General features: G+C 37.2%; 1 protein-coding gene across 31 annotated transcripts in view; it reads right to left on the minus strand.

The window, feature by feature from the left end:
* The window catches only part of DST (dystonin), a 736344-nt gene that overhangs the window by 291439 nt on the left and 417986 nt on the right, over positions 1-26919 (minus strand). For 28 of the 31 annotated variants that reach the window (XM_077487838.1, XM_077487826.1, XM_077487828.1 and 25 more), the window contains 9 exons: positions 24551-24708; positions 23175-23353; positions 22376-22514; positions 21467-21660; positions 18438-18597; positions 16211-16294; positions 16018-16125; positions 14504-14602; positions 4080-4220 (listed from right to left, as the gene is read on the minus strand). In XM_077487838.1, coding sequence (XP_077343964.1) covers positions 4080-4220; positions 14504-14602; positions 16018-16125; positions 16211-16294; positions 18438-18597; positions 21467-21660; positions 22376-22514; positions 23175-23353; positions 24551-24708 — 1262 coding nt within the window. Of the gene's footprint in view, positions 1-4079; positions 4221-4322; positions 7821-8221; positions 11174-14503; positions 14603-16017; positions 16126-16210; positions 16295-18437; positions 18598-21466; positions 21661-22375; positions 22515-23174; positions 23354-24550; positions 24709-26919 lie in introns of those variants that run through there. The other 3 variants (XM_077487847.1, XM_077487846.1, XM_077487855.1) reach the window with 1 other exon arrangement.

Raw genomic sequence — 26919 nt, forward strand, 5'->3', positions numbered from 1 at the left:
CTTTAAACTACTACCAAATCTCTATAGGCTCCAGTTGGAATAGGAATCAAAAGGAAAAAGAAAAAATTCCCTCCATAGTGTAGTAAATTTGACTAAAGGGACATTTATTGCAATCCCTTTATAAGTGGACTCTTACATCAAATAAGCTTTAAAAATGCATAGGAATAAAAACACAGTGTTTGAGCACCTTCTCACTTCACTTCTGGTCTGCGTCTGTCTCCGGCCATGCCCTACGCGTTACATCACAACATGTGACTTCATCAGGATGACTGGATTGGCTGTTAAGAGATTGTATTTATATGCTCCAGACAGGAAGTGATGCTGCAGCCATTTTCTTGTAGTTCTTTTACTAAAAGAGGCATCGCAGACATTTTCTTAATTATATGTCTATATAGTCAACGTGTCTAGCGACCATTTTCTTGTGATCAATCACAAAATATATTGTGGTCAGTCTCAGAAACCCGACCGGTTTCTAAAAGATTCAGTGATAAGGCACAAACACCAAATCAAAAACAGAGAAATATATATATATAAAAATATATGTAAATAGAGAAACAAAGAAAAATGTTCCAATTGTTGTCCTTACTTGGATTGGCCTAACCATTTCAGTAACATTTGGAACATTTTTCTTTTTTTTCTCTATTTACATATATTTTTTTGTTATTGTGCCTTATCACTGAATCTTTTAGAAACTGGTTGGGAAATTATACTCTGAGACTGACCACAATATATTTTGTGATTGACCACAAGAAAATGGTCGCTAGACACATTGACTATACAGACATATCATTAAGATAATGGCTGTGATGCCTCATTTTAGAAAAGAAATACAAGAAAATGGGTGCGGCATCACTTTCTGTCTGGAGCATATAAATACAATCTTTCAACAGCCAATCCGGTTACCCTGATGAAGTCACGTGTTGTAATGTAACGCGAAGGGTGTGGCCAGAGAAAGACACGGACCAGAAGTGAAGTGAGAAGGTGCTCAAACGCCGTGTTATTATTCCTATGCATTTCTAAAGCTTTTTTGATGTAAGAGTTCACTTATTTGCAATGAATATCCCTTTATTCAAATTTACTACATTATGGAGGGATTTTTTTCTTTTTGATTGCTATTCCAACTGGAGCCTATAGAAATTTGGGAGATTTGGTAGCAGTTTAAAGTCTGGTGTTTTGGAGTCCGGATGCTGGTTTACCCTATGGGTTTCAGGAAGGCGTGAATATACCAGTAAGATGACCCTGGAGTGATATATTTGAAGGCTTGATATTCCTTTATAATTTGAGGCTGGCTATTCACTGATTTAAGGTGAGAGTTCTGAGAGCACATAACAGTTGTGTGGCGGCACAAAATTAATACATATTAGAGAAACTTCTAGCATGAAGAACTATATGGATTACATGTTTTTGGGACTTGATTTAATACACCAATTTTGCACATTTATATTACATCATTGTTTGTGATAATTTATTACTGTGCAAGATCACTTGTTTATTATTAGAGACCATAACCAGTCAACCTGCCATACCACCAAGGAGAAGATGTATTTACCACATGACATGCAAAAATGTACAACTTATCATGGATGCATTTAGGTCAGAAGATGTGGAACAAAGGCAGCTCTAGGGCTTTTAGGTCTGCCTTTGTTCCACATCTTCTGACCAAAATCCATACAAGATAGGTTGTAAATTTTTATTTAAATACATCTTCTCCTTAGTGGTGGCAGGTTGGCTGATTACGATCTCCTCCTTGTGTGGTCCAGTGCCTCTTGTACCTCCCCTGCCTGTTTGTGGTGGTTCTGCTTTGTGTATTGCTTTGGGGTGTGGTCTGATGGAGAATGTAGGGTTCTTGCATGCCCAACACAGTATACTGTTGTGATGCTCCTGTGGGGTTCCTATTGAAGATCTTTTTTCACAGTGAAATACGTTGGGCCATATCTACTGAAATACATAAGCATCCAGTGTTATATTTCTGCAGAACCCTTTATGTTTTTAATGGTGTACTGTTTAAACTGTGTAAACATTTATGGTAGTTAAGACCAGGTCTTTTTATATTCATGTTTATTGCACTAAAATTATATATTTTATCAACAGTGATTGTGCTATTGCTTTGTGTACAAAGCCTTTAACCACTTACGGACTGCCCGCCTTCGTTATACATTGGCTCTTTGAAGTGGAATATCGTTGCTATGGCAGCATCTAGCGTCTTTAAGGGGCAGTCCACTTTAAGATAACAGTAGTCTCAGCAGAGGATTCCATCGCAAGATCACTTTTATCGGTGGCACTCTCCAGTGCCCTCTGCCGCATACCAGAGCCGCTGGCAGCGGCGGAGGCAATCGGATCCTGTTCTCTGCTTGGCATTGAGCTGAGTGAAGGGAAGATGGCCTCCACCCGACTCCATACCATTGCAGGGCGGAAGCGATGTAAAACGTCACTTCCACCCATAGCTCTTAAAGGGACATTTAATTTTTTCATGCTTTTTTTTTACTTATTTTTTTGTTTACATTCCTTGCAATAGGAATAAAAATTACACTTTAAAAAAAAAAAAAAGAACAGTAAAATAAATACGATTATATACGAAGAGCCCTGACCAGCCGAGCTTGCATGAAGAAGCGACCGCATACGTGAGTAGTGCCTGCATATGAAAACTGTGTTCAAACCACACATGTGAGGTATCACTATGATCATTAGAGTGAGAGCAATAATTCTAGCCATAGACCTCCTCTGTAAGTCAAAACAAGAAATGTATAATTTTTTAAATGTTGCCTATGGAGATTTTTAAGGGTAAAAGTTTGTCGCCATTCCACGAGCGGGCGCAATTTTGAATCGTGACATGTTGGGTATCAACTTACTCAGCGTAACATCATCTTTCACAATATAAAAATAATTGACTAACTTTACTGTTGTCTTATTTTTTAATGCAAAAAAGTGTACTTTTTCCCCAAAAAAGTGCACTTATAAGACAGCTGAGCAAATACGGTGTGACAGTAAGTATTGCAATGACTGCCATTTCATCCTCTAGAATGTTAGAAAAAATATATATATAATGTTTGGGGTCCTAAGTAATTTTCTAGCAAAAAAAAAAAACTGATTTTAACTTGTAAACAAGTTTGAAAAATAGGCCTGGTCCTTAAGTGGTTAAAGTCCAGGTGGTTTTACAAAGAATGTTTCATTCCAACTGAGAGTTGCCTGAATATTATGGGAAGTGGCATCATCCACTGATTTCAAGACCTGGTTCATACATAGTTTAACAGCTTTGTTATTTTTTATATCAAAACCACTAGCCAAAAATAGCCTGTCAATTGGCAACAAGCTGTTGTAAACTTATATACACACACATATATATATATATATATATATATATTTGTTCATAAGAGCTTCAAATCTATAAGTATAGAAACATACCCCTAGGGCAATACTTTATTTTAAATACATTAAAAACTGGCTGCCTTGGTCTTCGTGTCCACATTTGAGACACTCTTAGTTTTAGCAGCTGTGCTTCCAGTGTTTTGTTTCACGTGTAATTATTTTCACTAATCTGTGTGCATTCATTCGATTTCGACTGATGATGCATATAGAGTAAATGGACTAGACAAAGTAGTTTACTAGTAATATTGTGTTGCCTAAAGGAAAAAAGAAGTCAAAGAATGTCTTCTTAATTGATCAAAACGTTGCATAAAAAAAGTAATCCTACCTTTTAGGTAGAAACGCTAAAAACATTATTTTCACTTCAAATAGTTTCATTCACACAAAAAAAATCATAGAAATTCATGAAAGGCAAGAAAACGTTAATCTTATGAGAAAAAGCTGTGAAAGTATAATATTTTTTCAACAGAGGAGCTACTAAATGACAATTTTGCCAGTTTTGTACAACACCGGCATTGGTAGCTGAGTTGATTTTGATGTTTATACTGATGTTCCTCGTGTGCCTCCTTTTGATTTGTGTTTATTTTTAAATAGTTTATTTATTTGGTTTTAGCCTGGGTTGAAAATAGTATACTTATTTTTTATTACATGAAACAATATGAAATAAAATATTGAGGACTTTTTAACTGTAGATGCAGCATATTATTTTCCAATACCTGTGACTCAGAAAATAGATTTTTTTCTGCAGTGTCTTGAATTCTTCCTTCTTTACTTAGTGTTTTATTGATTTTGGACACCCAGTTCAGTATATCCCCTGCATTCTTTACATGCTCTTTCTTTTCCTCTTCCAGTACCTTCTAGCAATACGTGCATGATGTAAAAAACACAAATATTACAGGTGGGAAAACAAAAAAAAAAAACATTTTATCTATGCACACACAAAAAAAAATACTCATATAGAATGTTTGGATATAATATTCATTTTGATATGCATATACATTCTAAAAGAGATATGTTAATACATGAGATTAAAATATAATCATCTTAACTACCTTGAACATAAAACACATATAGAGTCATGGTAAAGAAAATGTACCAATGGGGTCTATGAAGCCATTTCATGTTTGGGGCAACCTCATGTGTAAAGTCACAAACAAATTAGGATATCAATATTTGAATCGCCAAAATATTGCTTGAAGATAAAATGACTATAAGAATCTCAAACGTAATTACAATTTCCAGTCTAATGTTTATGTTAAACATCATAGAGGCCTATTGTATATCTTTATATTCATTATATACAAAAGTATCTAGGAGTATGTCTTCACAATTGCTTGAAAATATTTGACAGTGATTTAAAATGAATATGGAAGGTTTTCTCTACATGAGGGATGAAAGGACCCCAGTGTTAAATATTTTTAAAGGAAGAAGACATTATGTAATAAAATCACCATCAATCCCAACAATAGCACCTTTCAGACCTGCTGCCTTTGCATTAGCTTGACCAACATAACATATGCTTGACCATTAAAAAAACAAGTAATGTAACATTTGCTTCTTGATACAATGACGATGTAGCCTGTATTAAACACTTGCATTATCCCTTTGTTCACATACAATTGCTTTTCTGTAAAACGTGCAATGACATTCAACAATATTTAATCAATTCTTCATGTGCTGATGTTTTAACTGATGTGATATGCATGTCTTCTGTTCCATTATTTGATGAGGCTTGTTACAATATAAGAACACCTGTATGCTATTTTGTTCAAAGTGGTACAGGTATAATTTGCAATTTCAATGCACAACTTGTTAAAAGAATACTACTTCAACATATAGCATGGTACCTAGCAATAGGTACAGTATGTCTAATTAATACAGTAACACTGGAATTCTAACAATGCTGACATTATTTACAATGCATTTATGGAGAGTAATTAAATACAAAATATCACATAAATAAAGATTCAGCCCACTGATAAAGGCTGCTCTATTCTACACTTATGTGACACAAGTGGGGAAGCATGTCATGTGATACAAAATGTAGATTGTGGCAAACCAAGTATATTAACAAATTAAACACTGTAATATTTTTATGAAACCAAACTTAAGTATAGTTCACTGTATGTGCTTCTTGGCAGTGGCATATACTGTTATTTAGTTATATACTGTAGTTTTTTTATTTAGTAATCTCCCATTCATTATCTATAACACTGGAAACCTGTAATATTTTATATAATTAAAGCTGGAATGGGCCACTATTAATTAAGGGACATCACAAGCTTATATTTAACAATGTGATGCACAATAACCTATGAATTATACATACTCATATACAAGTATGTAGTATTGAAGTTCCAATTCAATTCAAGCAAATACTTAAAAATGAACATCCTTGGCAACAATATCACAAAACGGCATCGCTCACATTGTTGTTGTACTTCATGGTGGTAGTCCATTATTTCTTTATTTTTTATAATTTTCTGCCTGTTCAACAGACCACTTATACAAATGTTCCATACTATGCAAAGTCATCGGCACTATTGTGAGGAAAAGTACAGGCTAGGAATTCCAACATTCACAGGCAGTGGTGCTTTCATCAAACGAAATCCAGTATGGCAGTCATAGACTGCTGTTTCCAGAGCATCTTTGTAAGAAATCTTTTTCCTTGATTTGGGGCAAGTAAGATTTTTTACATATGACTTTTCATCCTTCAGCTTTGTTGCTGTGGCAGCATCCACTATTCCTTTTCTGATAGCATCTTCTAATGACAAGCGTGCGTGAGTTTTAGGATCTATTAATCCTCCTGTTAGGTACTGATACTCGAGACTTCGATAACCAATTTCTTTGTTTAAAAGGTTTACGTTTGTGGCTTCAAAGGCAGACAGAAGTGCTTTAGTTGAATGCTGAATGACACCAGTGTAAGCCAATTCAAACGGGTGGATTTGTTTAGCACAGACCTCGTCAATTAAGCCTTTCTGTAATGCTTCTGAGACACTATGTTTTTTGCCATTAGAAGGATCAAGGATTCCACCAGTGCTGGCCTGAGCTTCAAGGCATCTAAACACTGTTACCCTGTCTACCATGTTTCTTTTTAGTGCTTTAAATGCAGAGACTCTTTCACTGGTTTCAAGGATCCAAAATCCTGCTAAAGGACTATTGGGATCTTTAAGTGGTCTTGTTCTGCTCACTAAAATGTCAGCTAACTCAGTGGCAGAAATCTGTCCCTCCTTAATCTTGCCAATTTGTGACCTGTCAATTTTTCCTTGGCTGACAGCTTCCTCCAAGCTAAACTGTCTACCTGTCTTCCGATCAATTAGGTGTGTTTGTGATTTACCCTGGGAATCAAAAACTGTAGCGGTTTCCCACTGGCACTCATACTGTGAAAGCTCAAGATAGGATTTCTGGTCAATGAGTCCTCTTTCATATGCCTCAAATCGTGTCAGCTCAATACTAGATCGAGTATCTACTATGCATATTTTATGGCCCTTTTCTGCAGAAAAGGCGCTAACATTTCTGTCGCCAATTGGTAAAAGGAATGTTTGGCTATTTAAATCTAGAACACATAGTTGCAACAATTCAGAATAATACATACTCTGTTTGTTAGTGGGAAAGTGAAAGCCCTTCACATTACTTGCTGGTTCATGCAAAAACTTTAAGGTTGTGTGATTCAACAAACCCTTCAAAACTGCCACTTCAGCTGGAATTCGTACACTTCTAATGGGATCAATGACTCCTCCAGTGGTAATTTGAGCTTCAAGAATTCTTTTCCCTTTCTGTCTTTCAAGGAGCCTAGCCTCAATGGCCTGGAAAACGGATAGTCTTTTTCCCGAGTGAATGTATCCTATGACAGCTTTTTCAGCTTCAAGGAGCTTCTCCTTAAATTCTTGGTCAGCAAATCCACTGGTGATGGCCTCCTCAACAGAATATTTTTTGCCTGTAGAAGGATCAATGATAAAACCTGTCACTGCTTGTGCTTCCAAAAACTCAAATGCCAAACCTTTATCAATAATTCCTTTCTTTGCAGCTAAACTGAAAGATATTTTTTCTCTACTTGCTTCAAGGTATAAACCTGCTATTGCAGTAGCCTTTGTTAAATATGTGTCGAGTGCTTTCTGAACTTCCTGAATGGTCGTACGACCTGACTCAAGCTGTTCCATGGTTTTGCCATCGAGAATTCTAGCTTCTACCAATTGTTTGGCAGACACATTTTTTCTGAGCCCTTGAAAGATGAACCTATCATCGGTGGAAGAACTGTCACTCAGAGATGTCTCAGAGCCTGCATAGCTTTTATAACTGGAGGACATATAACCCATCTTCGGTAAATCTGATCTCCTAAATCCTTCCAAAATATTACGTTCTTCAAACACCTGATCTTCATTGTTTATCAAGAATTCTTTTTCCTGCTTTACAGTTGTAACTTCAACAGTCAAATCATACTGCTTGCTCTTCACTATCTGTAAATAGCAATATTTAAAATAAAGGAAGGATGATTAGGGGTTATACCTAGGTCTTGCGTCAGTATACAAACATTTATCTATGGCAATAGCAGAAGAAAATGAGCAAAACAGATTATGTACAATTAGTGCAGATAAGGTAAGATACCAACATCCAGCTAAGACCCCTAAGCCATGCACTACGTTACAATGGCGTGCAACAAGCTTTCACATATATTTATAGAAAACTAACTCCAAAATTTGCCTTAACAGATAATATGGAAAGAATAGTACCTTTTACAAAAACAAAGAAAACTGACTGCATAATTAGTAAGCAAATAGGTCCCAAAAATTCCATTCAAGAACATGAAAAGCAAAGCATGTCAGGTAGCATAAAAGTAGGCAGGATACAGATTAAATACCTCCATAGATTGATCAAATTTTCCAAGCTCCTTTCCAATTTTCTCCTCTTCAATTCTTAAGGTCTGAATGGCATTCTGTATACTTTTATCCTTTATAGTCTCTAGATCTGAAAGCTGTCTGTAGGGATTCATCTTGTCGATAGATATTTGAAGCTCTGTGCTGGTCTGGGTAACATATTCAAATGGCTGTGCTTTTTCTCCACTGTCAAGAGACTGTTTTATCCTAGAAAGCTGTAGCTGAAGTTCCTTCTGGACAGTTTCATCATAACCATCCACTTGCTTCTTCTTTTCTTCTATGAGGGTAGAGTTATAAACAGGAGAACTGACCTCAAGATGACCATCTAGTTTTCGTCTCAACACAGGCGAAGATTTAGCTCTTTGGCTAAGTATGTCAAAATCCTGTTGAGAGCTGGATGAAAAGGCAAAGCTGTTTGCTTTCATGTCATAATCACTTTTTTGCAGGGGACTTCTAAGGCTGCTATTGCTGCTATTTTGCTGAATTTCATTCTGCAGGTATCTCAGTTGATTAATATGGTCCTGTCTTTGCAGGTCAACTTTTTGTTTAAGGCTTTCAACTGTTCGCTTCTGGTTATCAAGTTCTTCCTCTAATTTTCTGCATCTCTGCGCATGTTCTAATCCTGATTTTTTCTCAATATTTAGTTGATCCTGGGATCTCTGCAATCTTTCTCTTACTTCTGAAAATTCCACCTTCAGCAGTTTAATTTTTTCATCTAGCATTGCTTTTTCTTGCTTCAATGAAACAACTTCAAGCCTTAAGTTTGAATACTGATTTTCAGTGCTTAAGTTAGACTCCACTGTTTTTTCTAATTTCATCCTAAATTCCTCCGCTGTGTTCTTGTATTTTGAAGATTCTTCTTGGTATAAAACAAGCTTCTTTTGAGCTAACTGTTCATCAACTGATTTCTTGTGGAGATCATCCTGTGCCTTTTTTAATTTTGCATTTACTTCCAGCAGTTGAGATTGATGCTGCTGAATCTTCTGGTCTACCATGCGTTTTTCAACTGACAAACTATTTATTTCTGTTTTTAAGTTTCGTATGTCCTTTTCATAATTTAGAACTGTCAGACTCTGTTTGTCAAATTTCTGTTTAATTTCATTTAGAGCATTTTTAGATTTAGACAATTCTTCTTCGAGCCGCTTTACCATATTCTGAGTTTCATATTCTCCCTTGGACTGTTTCTGTAGCTGTTCATGAGTCACTCTTATTTGCTCTTTAGTGCTTTCTAGTTGTGACTTTGACATATCAAGATTTTTCTGCAAATTATTCCTCTCCATAGCAATCTTCTCAGATTCAGATTTAACCTTTCTTAGCATCATCTCATTCTCATTGTTCAATTTAGTAAGCTCATCTAATTTCAGCTTTAGGGAGTTAGACCACTGATTGCTTTTTGCCAGTTCATCCTGAAGTTTCATGATCTTTTGCTGGTCCTCTTTATTTGCCCTAGCATTTTGGTTGTACTCCTCTTGAATTTTCTTTAGCTGGTCGCGCAAACTATCAACTTCCCCGCTTCTTGATTGTGATCTTTGCTCAATTACAGTTTTTTCTTGCTGCAAAGATGTCATCTGAGTATTTAGCATTTTTAAGCTGCTCTCTGACTTTGCATGTGCTCTGGAAAGCTCTTCCATTCTTTTACGCAAGTCATCCACTTCCTGTTTTTTTCTAGCTAAGTCTTCTTCTAGGAATGATATTTTTTGATGGCTGCCTCTTTCAGACATATCCTTTTGCCTCAGTTCGTCCTGGCAAGCTTTCAGCTTCTCTCTGACATCATCATAATCAGCTTTCTGCATCTTTAGTTTATGATTTAAGGAAACTTTCTCCTGTTGCAATGACTTCAGCTCTTCCTCAAAACTCATTCTGATTTTCTTCAGCTCATTAGCCTCCTGCATAACATCATCTGCTTTATCCTGACTCTGGTACAGCTTTCGTTCAACTTCTCTTATTTGCAACACATAGTTTTGCTCTAGCTGATTCTTCTGCTCCAGTTCCATTTTAAGCTGCTGCAATATATTATGTGTATCATCTAACTGGATTCTTAGCTGGCGGCTTTTTTCATCTGCCGCTGCCCTTTGTATCTGCAGTGTACTTAGTTCTGATTTGTATTGTTTAATCTCAATTTCTGCTTTTTTGTGAACCAATGTAAGCTCATCAAGCTGTTGCTTTAGGGTTTCTGCCTTTTTAATATATTGTTCTGCTTGAACTCCCCTTATGTCTGAATCAATCATATAATGAACTTCTTGGACAGTACGTGCTGGTATAACCATATCTTTAGAGGAAGAAAAGCTGAATAAGGAATCTGAATATTGCCTTTTGGTTTCATATTCTATTTTCTCTCCTACAATCTTCTTCTGATATATAAGATCACTTTCAAGATGTTTAATCTGTCTCATAAGTTCTTCTTCAATCTCAGCTTTTCTTTTTAGCTCTGTCATAAGACTTGCCTTTTTACTTTCCAGATCTTGAAGATCAATTTCTTTTCTCTTCAAGTGTTCTTCCAGTTTTCTCCTTGCAGTAGTGCTTTCCTCTATCTGACTCTTGAATGCCCGGAGTTTATCTTCCACAGCATCTCTTTTAGACTCAGCCTGTTTTGTCATCTGGCGTACATGTTCAAGCTGTTGTTCTGCAGCAGTCTTCATCTTGACTGTTGTCTCCAGCTCTAAACGAAATTGCTGTGCCTCATATTCAGATTTTGTTTTCTGCAAGGTTAAATCTTCAACTGCTTTTTGATGCTTTTTGATCTCCATCTCTGCAGCAGCCTTAATCTTGGGCAGATCTTGCTCTAGCATAAACTTTTGCTTTTTCACTTCTTCTAGTGCTATTTCAAGTTCCTGTATTCTCTTTAAAAGCCTCTTATTTTCCTCTGTGCTGGATTTTTGTTGTTCCAATAATTCTGGATATGCTGACATGGAAGAACGTTCTGAATACATTAAAATCTAAAAATAATAAAACAAATTAAAAAAAGGATTCATGTTCAAATGTTACTTCCCAGAAAAAAAAAGTAAGGCTGAAAAAGATCCATCAAATTCAACCTCTCACCATTTTAATCTAAGTGAAGGCAAAACAACCTACCACTCAAAGAGAACTGTGACAAAATAATTATTTTCAAGAAAAAAAATGTCTTTAATTAACCAATATGGTCCTTGGATTAGTAGTCTGGATAACAAAAAAACTATCCCTAATAAATATAATTTTGGATACTATTGGTTCTTAGAAAATATTCCAAACCTTCTCATTAATTTGTCACTTTTTTATGGTAGGACAGGGCATTCCACAACTTATCCATAATTACCATACAGAATAGCTTCTTTTACAGATGGTAAAATCTCCTCTTTGTTAAACTCAAGACAATACAGGCTGACTTAAGGGCTAAAATCTCAAATATTGGAGTTCCTCCAATGTATACATCAATATGTGCACCAAAAAACAAAACCTAGAATGCAGACCAATCACATTAAGCAAAAAAAATAATAATATTGAAATGACAAAAATTCACAAGCCACGTGCCGTCTGTCAGAAATATGGCATAAGATTAATAGTATAAAACATGTAGATAGAAACCTATTAAAATATCCACTTGTAGTCACTGTTATTAGAAATTGTTATTCACACAATTCCTGCTCCTCCTGTATTAGGCTGAATGTAAGACCCTTATTGTCTTGGTTTATATCTTCAGCTGCTCTGTGCTAGATTTTAGATGTTTGTGTCTGCAATTATTTATTGATTTAGTCTGTAATATATATTTTCTATTTCACCAATGAGACTGATGTCATGAGAACATATTACCCTATAACCTTTTGTGTTATTAGTTGTCAGAATCACACTCCAAAAGGGTTAGAATATATTTGTGACTGGGGAAATGTTAATACTCACCATGATTTTTTACATGTTTTTATTTACGTGTGCTATACAATTAACAATTAATTGTGATGTATTACTGACATACGGCTCATGGTTTCTGGATTTTTGTCATTTTGATATTTTTTTTCCATTTAAAGTAATGATTGAGTCCACTATGCAGGTTTTGTTTTTCGGGGCAACTAAAATCTACTCTCCCCATATGCAGCTACAAGGTTAACCAGTCACATTTATAATGACTTTTGGTTGATTAATATTCACTTTTCAACCAAATTAAACAAGACCAGATTTTTTTCAACATATCCTTATCAGATTCTATCAGATCTTGCAAATGTTTGGTGCCTACATAGTCTCTTCACATCATCTATGACTCTATGTCCTTCTCTAAAGCTATACTCCATATGCATGTGTTATTTTAAGATGTTTGCTTAAATATATACAAAACTTTACCTGCATCATTTGTTTTTAAAGATCTTTATTTATTATACCAACATTTGTTTATGCAAATGTCTGGCACTGACTGGTGCTGCTTAAGCCTGGTACATACTACAGTTTTTTTTTTGGGCAACCCCGCCGGTTGGGAGCCATGTAAGATAGTCCAGCGATCTCCCCCTGCCAGAACACTCCGATCAGCACTCTCTGCCACTGGCTGAGAGCACTGATCGGGAATCGGTTGGCTGCTGGTTTTCCAGCATGCACGTCCGACAGAAGGCGGCTGACTTCTGTCAGATAGACCAACCAACATACACAAAGGCAGAATGTCGGCCGGTATTTTCTATACTGGCAAATGTCTCCCGACATTCTGCCTGTGTGTACGGGGCTTTAGTTTACTAATCTGTGTTCCAAAGTATTTTTCTACATCTGTTTTACCAGTCATAGTCCATATATATAGTGGACTAGAAGAAGGGTAAGAAGAGCTGAAGGGCATACCTTATACTTATTACATTATGCATTATATTTCATTCCCTATTTAGGTTCTCATGTTACCATTTTGTCAGGACCGTTTTGAAATAAATCAATAGCCCTCTAATAGGACTAGAAATAAACGGAGCCCCTTATTGATACATGTGGGACATCACTGCAAATGATAATTTGTCAAAAACAGTTCAAAGATAAAAAAAAAAGTGAGGATTCAAATAATGTATTTTATGCTCAGAGAGATAATAGCATAGAAAAAAAAAGTTTATTTAGTATATGTAGCAACTTACCACGATTAGGCTATTAAAAGGAATAGATGCTTTCAGCCACCTTTCTGTGTCAAAGAAGTATCAAGAGAGCAAAGAGAATTGAAATACCCAACTCCACAAAAGCAAGATAAATATTGCATTATGAACAAAATGTAGAGTTTTCAAGCAGTTAATGACAGTCAATAGAAAAGTACCAGCATTGTATTCAACTTACCCGAACATGCAAGACCACACAAAGCTGACGATATATAACGAACAAGTCAGAGAATAAACAAAGAAAACACCATATTTTAATAAACTTTTACATGTAAGGTCATTATTTGAAGCTAATGCAAAGGCAGACTAGTCCTTTCCTTTATTGTGTGAATACTTACTGTGTTAACTGGTGTTTAGGTATAACAATTAAGCACAATATGTATTTAATGAAAATTTCTTATCACCATATTTTCTTCCAGAATATAATTTCTCCTATTGTAGATACATGTTTGTAAATAGAAAACATAACATAACAAAATTCTGGTCAACTTCTAGTTCAGGGCAGTGTTCTAAAATTAAGATTATCTTGTGTTTCTCTTGTATACAAGTCTATTCACTACTGTTCAGTCTATGACACAGACATCAAAAGGAATAATCAGAATGCAGAAGAATAGTATAGTAACCCTCCACCATAAAGCGAGCAACAAGCAACACTGACGTATTATATGACAGTGCGGCAAAAATAACAAAGAAAGAACAGTATTTCTCTCACCATGCTGCTGGACTGTTCTATTGAAAATGTATTTGGTTTAATTGCAGTGGTATGTCTGGTAGGTGTAATGCAGCAAACACTTGCACAACCCTACCACACATCAAAAAGAATATAGTCATATGGTCTTCTAATGCAAACATTATCCTCCTTGCACTGCACCACACATGCAGCACATGGCCAACAGAAATGAATGCCGGAACTGTCTACTGCAGTAAATGATCCTTTCACTCACGATAAGGGCCAGCTGCCAGGCATTGTACTACATTAGAGGCACCCTGCTAGGTTTCTGATTGATATTCTGAATACAAACACGGGGCAGTGCAATAGTAACTGTAATAAAAGTCCCGTTATAAAGAAAAGAAAAAAGGTTATATTGTACAAAATTATATACTTAGCATTTTAAATAGCTCTTTTAGAAAGAGTGATATTTTATTATGTAATATAAATCTATTCATTTCATTTTGTTTTTGTACCTCTTCTTCTTCCAGTCTCTTCAAGGTTTCACCAGAAAATTTAATAAACTGGTTAATTAAAGTCATCAAAGCATTGTAACGGGTCTTTAGATCCATGTACTAAAATAAAACAGAACAAGTCACTTTTAATTACAAAGCAAGAATTATATCAATTTGATACAGTATATGATGATGTATCACCAGTGAGTGCTCTCTCTACTAGCCTAGAGACCAGTCATCAGGAATGAAAGGTGGTAACATCAATATGTAGCAACTGAGTAAATAATATAATCCCCGCATGTTGCTACTGTACACTGGATCAGGACTTTTCCTTATCTTACGCAGTCCATAGTCAGATAAAAATTCGACCTGTTCAGCAGGAAACAGCTGAATTGTGATCCATCTTTGGGCAGGCTGGTTATATTAAAGATTCTCAATAGATCAACTTCAGTACAACCAGCCTGCATTTTTTTTTGTACAATCACTGCCGCTGTCTATAGCAGTGCTCTTGATGACATGACAAAAAATGTAGGGCGGATCCAAAAAAGAGAGAGTGGTGTCCATGAGTAATCTGCCAGCTTCTGTTAGGTTTCCTCACAGTATGGCTGTGTCTACACTGATTTCAAATGTAAGGGGAAGTGGCAGCTTGGTACTTCTTTGTGTAGTTACTCTGGCTCCTTAACGTGAATGCAATTTATGCTTTTAATTAATAACATTTATTATTGGATAAACACCTGTAGCAGCCATCGCAGGTCTCAGATTGTTTTGAGGCTTCACTGGCCCTTGTAAACTGGCCCTAATTTTAAGGTGAACAAACATCCATTGGGGATTCCTGGTGGAGGCTGTGTATGCCTGCTTTTCTGAACTAATCTTTCTTCTTGGAATTTCAAATTCAACACTGGTCAGAAATAAGTTTGCATGTATTATGAGTGAACACGATTGTATATGAACTTGATTTTTATTGCTGTGTATCTTTTTTTTATTAATTGGTTCCGCACACTGATTGTACTTTTTTACATCAATCGTTCACAGAAAAGTTCATGTGGATCACAATTGAAAATGAACTTATATGAATTTGATGTTCTTTATTTATGTTTATTGATTGGTTGTGCATATATATTGCATTGTTTACACTGATCGTTTTTTATTGATTGTGCTTTGCAATAGTAGACAATTTTTGCACATTGTCTGTATTTTTGGTTAGTTTGCACCTTATTAGAGTTTATGTGGTGACATAAGAAGTTTGACACATTTATAAGTTATTTTATTCTTTTAGCGCAGTGCATTTCAGATACAGAATACAATAGCACAGTGGGAGGGATTCCCCCATCAACACTGACTGTGATTGAAGGAAAGAACATTGCATAATATATGGCCAGCCTTAGAGTTGTAGGAGACAGGAAGTTTTAATATAACCAGTCCTAGACTGTAATTTATGTGAGGGGCAACTACAATTAAAGGACAGGATATTACTAAAATTCAGTAGATTCAATCTGTTCAAATAGTTTTTTTTAGCATCTGCATAAAAAGCTTACCTCCTGTACAACAACATCTGAAGAGCTCTGAAATCTTCTGCGCTTCATTGGAGACTTTTGATGGGAATCCACTAATGCTCTATATGTCATTAGTTGTAGTTCATAATCCTGTGAATATAGAACAAGCAATATTATGTCTTGGGAATTAGATGGAGACAGAACTAACAGCATTGCAGAAAAAATACACATATACCTTTATAGCCAAAGAATACTGCTCCGAATACTTCTGACATTCATCCACCTTGCTTTGTTTCATCTCAATTTCTGAAATCAGCATCTGCATAATGTATGACATTAAATTAGAAAAATACATATAAGTGTACTGTACATACAAAAAGGCAAATAACACAGAAAAGCAATAGTACAATTCTCATAAAAAGCAATCAAAAGTAGATATCATATAAACATTTTCCCAAAGCAGTAAGATGCATATTGTCCTCATGCATATCATAACTTTGGAGACTACTATCTATAAACTACTTACATCACTGAACATGTTATTACTATATGTGAGCAAAAATTGTCTGTATGACCGCACTCCAAATAAATAACTTTATTGAAAACATAGTCCATACAAACATCGGAATAAAACTCACTAATGCATTTCACACCACTATTGCTGGTGCTTAATCATAGCCAAAATCAGTGGCTATGATTAACCACTTCCCGCCTGGCCTATAGCAGAATAACAGCCGGGCAGTGGTTCAGTTATCCTGACTAGGCATTATATGACATCCTGCAGGATAACAGCCGCTGCCCGCTTGACGACGGAGGCTCTTTACCACGTGATTAGCCGTGTGCAATCACGGCTGATCACGATGTAAACAGGAAGAGCCGTTAATCGGCTTTTCCTCACTCGTGTCCGACAGACACGAGCAGAGGAGAGCCGATCGGCGGCTCACCTGATGGGGGGGTTCTGTGCTGATTGTTTATTAGCACAGCCCCTCCTCGGATGCCCACACTGGACCACCAGGGAAGCACCTAACATGTGGATGGCCAGGTACATCCCTCATGGCCATCCACATGTGAACATGAATGCCCAACATGTGCCAATCAGTGTCCACAAATAGGCACTGACTGGCACCTCTATGGCACAATAAAAATCAGTGATGCCCAGCAGTGTCACCCATCAGTGCCGCCTATGTGTGCCCATCAGCGCTGCATACCAGTGCCACCTATCAGTGCCCATCAGGGCCACCTACTCGGTGCCACCTCATCGGTGCCACCTCATCAGTGCCCATCAGTGCGGACTTATCAGTGCCCGTCAGTGCAGCCATATTAGTGCCCATCATTGAATAAAACGTACTTATTTACAAAAAGATTTAACAGAAACAAAAGGAAAACTTTTTTTTTTTTCCAAAAAAAATTCAAAACTTTTTTTATTTGTTGCGCAAAAAATAAAAATTGCAGAGGTGATCAAATACCACAAAAAAGAAAGCTCTATTTGTGGGAAAAAATGATAAATATTTTGTTTGGGTACAGTGTAGCATGATCGCGCTATTGTCATTCAATTTGCGACAGTGCTGAAAGCTGAAAATTGGCTTGGGCAGGAAGGTGTATAAGTGGCTGGTATTGAAGTGGTTAAGCACCAGCAATAGTGGTGTGAAATGCGTCAGTGATTTTTATCCTAATGTTTGTATGGACTATGTTTTCAAAAAAGGTATTTATTTGGAGTGTGGCCATTCGCACAATTTTTGTATCCTGCATACTGGGGGGTGGTGATAGTTTGGAAGTGCTACCTGGAGCGGTGTATGGCTTATCTTATTACTATACATTCTAGCACAAAAAATCCCGCCAGCCGCTGTGACAGTTGAGCATTCCATTATGATAGCTTAATTCCTGCACAGGTCAAAGGCAGTAGGGGCAACCTGTGTAATTGTTTTTTTATATTTTATTATTTATTTTACAGTCTCTTCAATTTTTTTAATCAACTTTACAGTATTGCTATCACAAGGGATGAACAACATCCCCTGTAATAGCATAGGCAGTGACAGGTACTCTTTACAAGGAGACTTGGCATCTATTAGACCCAAAATCTTTCCTCTGCCCTCAAAAGCATCTGATGAAACCGAGATTGGTTGGGACCACTTTTCTCCACATGTAAAACTGATCCAGAGGCTATATAGCTGCTCAAATAATTTTTCCTATATAGAGAACCGTCTGCTCTAAAGAAAGATACCAGGGTCACGGCTGCAGCCTTGGTGGAACCACTGAAACACAAGGACATATGGGTACGTCCTTTTGCAAGAAGTGATTAACATGGAAATGACAGTGTATAAATAATGGAATATTTGGCACCAGTCTCACAAGCAACTTTAAATAGTTCTTTAAATTAAATCCATTTGAAGATAATGTTACAAAGTGGTCCTATTGCAATGGTCTCTTATTTAGTACATGTAATTGCTGACATTATAACTCACCTTCTGCTGGTCTAGCTGTTTAGAAAGTGCCTTGCTGTCAGACATGCTGTCTTGCAGCCTACTTTGTGTTTCCTCTATTTGCCTAATCCAGGAGTCAAGAGTCAAGTATGATTCCTTATAGTATTTCAGCGATTTGATAATTCCATCCAAGTCTCGCAACCTGTCACACAACAAAGTGCATTATTCCCATTTATATTATTATAAATCAAACAGAGATACCTTGTTAGAGAATTAATACTATGTATCCTATTTTATTAAAAGAAAAGCACAGATTTACATGTGATGGAATTGATTTACTAAAGGCAAATAAGCTGTTCACTTTGCAAGGGAAGGGAAGTTGCACTTTGGAAGGGAATTTTCCCCAGTGCTTAGCGAATGCAATGACATTTCACTTTGCAAAAAAAAAAACTGTATTTTTGCACTCATGTAATTGAATGAGGTGAGCAGAGCTTCACCTTCTTCACTAAGCTCTGGGGAAAATTTCCCTTGCAAAGTGAACAGTTTATTTGCGTTTAGTACATCAACTCTGATGCATCATGTATAAATGTTAAATATGTATGTTCTGCATTATATCCACACAACACAGCCAAATCTGACACAGGCAGCCACTGCTAGTACTAATGAAAGTACAAAAAGATAATTATCCATATGATCCATATAAGATCCATATGATTTCAGACAGATAGAGAACACTGGGAAACTGAACTTGAAGGAAATAACACATCTTGGATTTCCTTTAATGGGATCTGTTCTGCTCTGCTATTATAAGACCATACAATAAAATGGCTCAGGGATTTCTTCTTGCTTCCCTCCTCCTCCCCCAGAACAAACTGGATAGTGGTCAAACGACCACCTATCCATCAACGTTGTTATGTTAGCATAAGCTTCTCTTTTTTTTGCACAGATGTTTTTCCACTGTGGCTTGCCACCTACTGGTATCATTTGAAAATAAAGAAAAAAATACATAATAAACAAAACAAAAAAAACACAGTTTAACAATTAAAAGACTTAAAAGATAAGTACACCTTTTATAACAAATATGCACATATTGCTGCAGGAAAAAAACAAAAACAAATGTCAGGTTTCTGTGATGTAAAAAAAATGAGACAAAAAAGATATATCATTTCAGAACTTTTTCCACCTTTAATGTGACCTATAAACTGTACAATCTTTTAGGTGGAAGTAAAAATAAAAAAGTAAAATAACATGGTTGCATAGATGTGCACACCCTCTTATAACTAGGGATGTAGATGTGTTCAGAATCAAGCAATCACATTCAAACTGATGTTAAATAGGAGTCAGTACACACCTGTCATCACATAGTGTCTCTGATTAACCCCAAATAAAGTTCAGCTATTCTAGTAGGTCTTTCCTGACATTTTCTTAGTCACATCCTACAGCAAAAGCCATGGTCCACAGAGAGCATCCAAAGCATCAGAGGGATCTCATTGTTAAAAGGTATCCATCAGGAGAAGGGTACAAAAGAATTTCCAAGGTATTAGATATACCATGGAACACTGCGAAGACAGTCATCATCAAGTGGAGAAAATATGGCACAATAGTGACATTACCAAGAACTGGACGTCTCTTCAAAATTAATGAAAAGACGAGAAGAAAACTAGTCAGGGAAGCTGCCAAGAGGCCTACAGCAACATTAAAGGAGCTTCAGGAATATCAGGCAAGTACTGGCTGTGTGGTACATGTGACAATAATCCACTGTATTCTTCACATGTCTGGGCTGTAGGGTAGAGTGGCAAGAGGGAAGCCTTTTCTTATGAAGAAAAACATCCAAGCTCAGCTAAATTTTGCAAAAACACATCTGAAGTCTCCCAAAAGCATGTGGTAAAATGGGTTGTCTGACGAAAAACCAAGGTTGAACTTTTTGGCTATAATTCCAAAAGATATGATTGGCGCAAAAACAACGCTGCACAGGAACAAAAGAATGCCATATCCACAGTGAAGCATGGTGGTGGCATCATACGTTGGGGCTGTTTTTCTTCAGCTGGAACAGGGGCCTTATTCAAGGTAGAGGGAATTATGACCAGTTCCAAATACCAGTCAATATTGGCACAAAACCTTCAGGCTTCTGCTAGAAAGCTGAAAATTAAGAGGAACTTCATCTTTTACCTTTTTTTTTAATCTCCAAATTACAGGCAGAAAAAACTGTATTTATAATATAAAACTACATGCAGGGCACTGGACAGACCACTAGGGACAAAGGGAGTGTGTATTTTTTTTATACAGTACTGTAATCTGTAAGATTACAGTACTGTATGTGCATTGTGTGTTTTTACTTTTTTGAATTTGGCACCGATCTCCGCTCCCGTGCGTCGCAACATCGCAGGGAACGGAGCTCAGCGCCACTCGGGCACTGTGTGAATCAAGTGGAGGACGGCTCATACACACAGCGGGGAGGACATCGCAGGATCCAGGGGACAAGGTAAATAACTCTCCATGTATCCTACAATGCGGCCCTGAGTCTGGCTTGGGGTTACCGCTTATGGTACTGAAATTTCATCCTGAGCCAGACTCGGGAATACCGCCAGGGGGGTTAAAGGGGTTTTAACCTTCACCGTTTTTCAATGCAGCAGCGCCCCCGAGCCCCCCTTATACTTACCTGAGCCCTAAAATTTACACAATGGGAATGAGCACACCAGCTCTGGCCGGTGTCTATTGTCCTGATTGGATAGATTGATAGCAGCGCAGCCATTGGCTCCCGCTGCTGTCAATCAAATCAAATGATGCAGGCGACAGGGAGCGGGGCCGAGTCATACAATCAGCGGCTATGGACGCCGAATGCTGGACTCCGGAGCGCACCCGCAAGGTAACCCCCTCTGGGAAGCCCTTCCCCTAGGTGGTTATCTGATGCACGGAGGAGCCGCAAGAGTCGCCGGGGGACCAGAAGAGCAGGTTCGGGGCCACTCTGTGCAAAACGAGCTGCACAGTGGAGGTATGATATGTTTGTTATTTTAAATAAATAAAAAACAAACCCTTACAATCACTTTAACTAAGAGGGACAGACAACAAACCTGTTTTCAATCTGGGAATGTACATTCTGCCACCTCTCTGCAATTTGGTCCGCCTTTTCTTTGTGCCAGTCAAAGTCGAGATCCCGTTCCTTGTGTACTTTGAACATTTGATCGCTGATGGCTTTGGCTTTCTGTAGTCCATCTTCCAATGCATGAAACACCTCTCTTTTCTCATCAACCTCTGATCTCCATTGCTTCAATAAAAACATCAAAAAAGAAAAACTGTGGTAAAGAGGTCTTTACTAGAAGAACCAGTATGATGTGACAAAACAAAGAACCAAAACAAAACAAACAACTGCACTAGGATGAATCAATGAAGTGAGAGTGACTGTTGCTATAAATACCGTATATAGTGGATTTATTTAAAATATTAGCAACAAGTCTGTATATTAATACTTTCAGAAGGTTACCCGGAAGCATTGATTAGACACAAATTTGGAGGGCATTCTTCCTGGTAGGAGTTGGTGTGGATTGCCAGAATTGATTTGGTAAGTAGTCCTTTGGATCAGTTGAGTGAGACATTGGGGTTTATTTGCTAAAGGCAAATAAGCTGTTCGCTTTGCAAGAGTAGTTTTACTTGCACATGACTGGATGAAGAAATGTCAACAGTTTCATCTCATTCACTAAGCTTGGGGAAAATTCCCAACAGCCTATTTTCTTTTCATAAATCAGCACCATTCAGGTGCAAATGACTGTCACCTGTGCAGCCACAGTCAGCATTCGGTTATTGTGACTATAGGGAAAACAAAACATATTTATTAACGTGGGCTGCTTCAGCTTTGTCATATACACTGTATGGTGCTTTGTAATAATTCACAGAGCAGGTTGGTATACAAATGTCATATTACACAAATAATTTGTGTCTACCTTGGGATATGTTTCTTAGTATGTGAGGAAGATACTACTTACCTTTAGGGTGGCAACCAGTCTATCAATTGCAACTTTATCAGCTGTAATCACGTCCTCTTCACAAAGTTTGGTCTCATACGTCTTCACTAGAGTCTCAGCTCCTTGTGTGTTCTTTAGCACCAGATTTATTGTCTTTAATCTAGGTTAAGAAAGCAGAAACAAACATTATTATTTTCATTTCTGTATCTCATTTTTCATTACTTTCTTTGGTTTTATTCCGTGCTTTTTAGTTGGTTCTATCAATAAAAATGTTTTATAGTTTCTCTGGACACAATAATATGCCATATTGTGCAACTGCAAATTAATTATGTTATCAACAATAAACAGTGGTCTCTGTCTTGGGATTTCTACTCTTTCCTACTTAGCTAGCTCATAGTGCTGAAAGTGTGCATATCATTATAAGACCCCTGACCGATCCTGCAAATTTCAGGTGCAATTAAGGGACTATCCCAATGTCTAGTGGGTGATCTCAGTAGAAACCATTGGCTCATAAATCTAACACAAGTCAGCTGGTCTTAATTTTTTTTGCAGACTCATTTTTCTCAGAAAAAAAATCCCTGGGGGTATATTCAGATCACTAATAAATGTCAATCTGCTGTCTTTATTTTGTGCCAGGAATACATTTCCCTACACTGCAAGTTTGATGGTGCTCACTGCTTTCCACAGCAGGAAAGAGTAAGCACAGAAAATCAACCAGCAACCAACAAGGATCTTTCCTCATCACAACAATTTGCAAGCCATCTACTTAAACCAGAAATAAACAGCATGGTGTTGTATAAACTTAAACTAGGTCACATACTTTTCCAGGTAGATGGAAGACATGGAATACAGCGTGTTCATATACTGGATAACTGCATTCAGTTCTCCTTGTAAAGCTCCGATGGATGGAGAGGCAGCAGCTTGGCTAAAGAACTCCTCACATTTCTCTGAAATTGCTGATAAATCTACTTTCAGATGATCCAACTCCTTCTTCACTTTCTGTAGAGACAAAAAGAAAAACCTTTTAAAACACTCCTCTGTATAACTTTCACTAAAAGTAGCATTTAATGCTGTGATTGTGATATCAAAATACATCTTAAACTGTACTTTTAATAACATATTTTCTAGTTACTATTTGTAATGCTGATAATTATGTGGTGGAAATAGCAACTAGAACAGTCCAGTTTAAAGTTAAATGCGTTACACTATGGTGAATCCTCCAAGTTTTTCACATGACTCCTGTATGCGATATCTGTGCGCACACCTTTATTTTGGTGAGGGGAGCGGTGGATAAAGCTGCTGAGGAGGGGTGACCCCCTGGTGATACCAAGCATGGAGGAATTCCAGAGCCATTGTGGATCTCTTGATGATAACATGCATTACATGACTAACCTGTAGTGGGTGGTCATGTATACTTGGGGTGGCGGTGGTGGATCACTGGAATACTTTGCTAAAGACCTCCAACACTGTTTTGAAGAATATTAGCACAGCACTATAGCACTCTTTTTTTGTTTTTTAAATACATATTTGCACTTTTTGTTTCTTACAACTAACATTTGTATTGTCAAATATTTTACGTGCTGCTCCAAGTGAGATCAGGCTCCATACTCCTCAATGACATCCCAGGTGCTGGCTCGTCTTGGCTCCACCGCAGCAATCATTTTGTACCAGCAACAGGAATGCACCACAACATGCAAAATTGTATTGTTCCTTTATTAAAATAGCCAGCAGGAATAAGTTCTGTTCTGACTGATTTTGTGCTAGGCACAACATTTTTACAAAGAATCATTCTTTGAGCAGCAATCCTGTTTCTGGTACAAGTTATATTTGTATTGTACTAAAGTAAAGTCTCAGAGTTAGTCAGTGGTTATAAAGTAATACAACCAATATTAAATTGTATTACAAACTCATCTAAACTTTCATGAAGCCCACATGATTAATATGAATTTACTTGGTCACGAATACTAAGTGGGTGACAACTAGATCTGGGCATTTCAATGGTATGCTCAGTATTGATGACCACATCAATGTTTAAAGATCAAGTGACCCCAGGTAATCCTAATTCCCACTTAAATTCCTAATTTATTGTTCACTGTTTACTGGATGACGCTGAAATATTTCAGCACCTTCTTCAGGACATGACAGTGCTGTTATGTCATGTCTATTCAACATATACTTTAATGAGCCCTGCCATACCTCCTGTTCAGAAATCCTCAGTGCACTTTCATGAAGGTCATCCCTGTCCAATGGAGTTCTGATTTGTCGAATGAGACGTTCCTCAATGCTCTCCAATCTAAGTCGAAAGTTCCGAATCTCAGACGTGTAAAGGTTGTAAATAGATTCTTCTTGCTCCTCTGTTAAATAAAAAAAATGATACAGTGATATACCATGTGAACACTGGCATCCGGTACTAAACTAATTTATTTTAATATTATCAGTAAAAATCTGCACGTGAATATAGCTAAATATTGGTATCTAGTTTCTAGTTGTTTCTAAAAGCAGTACAGCATTTAGCAGGGACCAATGTATAAGTTATCACTCTCTTTTTATGATGTGCCTTTAACCGCCCTGGCGGTATTCCCGAGTGTGGCTCAGGCTGAATATTCAGTACCAAAAGCGGTAACCCGTGTCAAACTCGGGATTGCATCGCAGGATCCAGGCAAAATTACTTACCTTGTCCCCAGGATCCCGCAATGTCTCCCCGATGTGTGTGCGAGCCGGCCTCCACTCAATCTATCACGGTGCCAAGCTCCTTTCCGGACGGAGCCCGGCGCCAAATTCAAAAAGTAGAATACACAGTATACATACAGTACACTGTAATCTTACAGATTACATTACTGTATCAAATTATTTCACATCCTTTTTGCCCCTAATGCTTTGTCCAGTGCCCTGCATACAATTTTATATTATATATACTGTTCTTTCTGCCTGGAAACTTGAGAATGACCATAGCAACCAAAAAGTGTCCCTTCATGTCAAAAGCGGTTTTAGACCAGCTAGAAAACAGCGATAGTAAATTAGAATCACTTGCGGAATTGAGTGATAGTGATTTGTGGGGAAATTCGTCATCAAACACTGAAAGTAACGTCAGCTACAATTCTGCAACTGAGCAAATTTCAGTGTTTTTGATTTGATTACATTATTGAATACATTTTATTATCATATTATTATTTGTTATAATTATTTATAGTTATTTATTATATTATAATTTATGATTTTGTGTTTCAAACTTTATCATAGCCAGGATGTCTACTAGACTCTTGTTTGAACAGATTTAAAGTGAGGAGTCTATGCCTGAAAGTGGGTGCAGATACCTGTATTATACAGGTATCTGCACCCCCCTTCCCCCTGAAAGGTGCCAAATGTGACACCAGAGGGGAGAGTTCCAAAAAAGCAGAGGTTCCATTTTTGTGTGAACCTCCGCTTTAAGTGTGTAAGAATTCCTAAGAATTACAGGCCTACAATATAAAACAGCAAATTTCCATGCAAAACATTGTACCTCTTTTAGCATCAAAAATAAGACATATGACCGCCTCCCTGGCGGTATGATAAATCATACCTCCAGGGAGGTTAAACAAAGCCGTATTTTGGCTTTAAAAAAATCTGCACGTAATCAGGCAGGATAGCATTTTTTAATAAATGTATTCAAACTTTTTACTGGAATTTAAAAGGTTATATATAATGCAAGCACAAACAATCATCTACATCTCTACTGTACATACTGGGTGTAGTGTGCAAATTTCAGTTTGTTGATTTTCTAAAGGCAAAGAGGCTGTTTACTTTGCTAGGGAATTTGTGGTGAAACTTTTCAAGCCAAACAGCCTAATTGTTTTTAGTAATATAAGCCATATATATCAAAATATCTCTAATATCTAATAATTACAGCTTCCAAAACAAGGGCTTTATGCAAATGATTTTGACTGGAGCAAGTTATTGTCCTGTTTCTTTAGAAGATCTGTATCCATGAACCCATTGATTATCCCTTTCTCACGCTGGTCACAGTGCTGAGCACATCTGAGTGTCAGTGGTTGTGTAGCTTCTTGCCCCCAGAGCAATGCTCTGTGCGTCCATTCACACAAGAGCCGTGGCCTGCCTCCGCCCCCTCTCTCTCCTCATTGGCTGTGATTGACAGCAGCGGAATGGCCCCCACTGCTGCATCAGCCAATGAGTAGTGAGTCCCCCAAAGAGCCGGGGCTCTCTTGCACATCCCTGCATGGCAATAGGGCTCAGATATGTGTTAGGGGGACTGGTGGGGGCTGCTGCACAGAAGAGTTTTTTTTTTACCTTAAGCCTTTAGAACCACTTTAAATTTTGAATACAGTTCTTTTTCAATAAAGTAGTTTTCTTTTTCAGTGTTTACTCTAATTTTGAAATAAACTTACCAGAGGAGTAAGGGTGGACTGAAGACAAATATGCTATGTCTTAAGAGAAACACTATTTATTTTACGAGCTATTCTCAGTAGTGATTAAGAGAATACAACAACAAACATATATAAGGGAGGCTGAAGCGGGAACATACTACATACAAAAGCCAGGTTACCATGCCACCTATATGTTGAAATAAA

This window comes from Lithobates pipiens, unplaced genomic scaffold, assembly GCF_037356315.1.
Source record: "Lithobates pipiens isolate NorthernLeopardFrog02 unplaced genomic scaffold, aLitPip1_a1.2 Scaffold_18, whole genome shotgun sequence".
Taxonomy (NCBI): domain Eukaryota; kingdom Metazoa; phylum Chordata; class Amphibia; order Anura; family Ranidae; genus Lithobates; species Lithobates pipiens.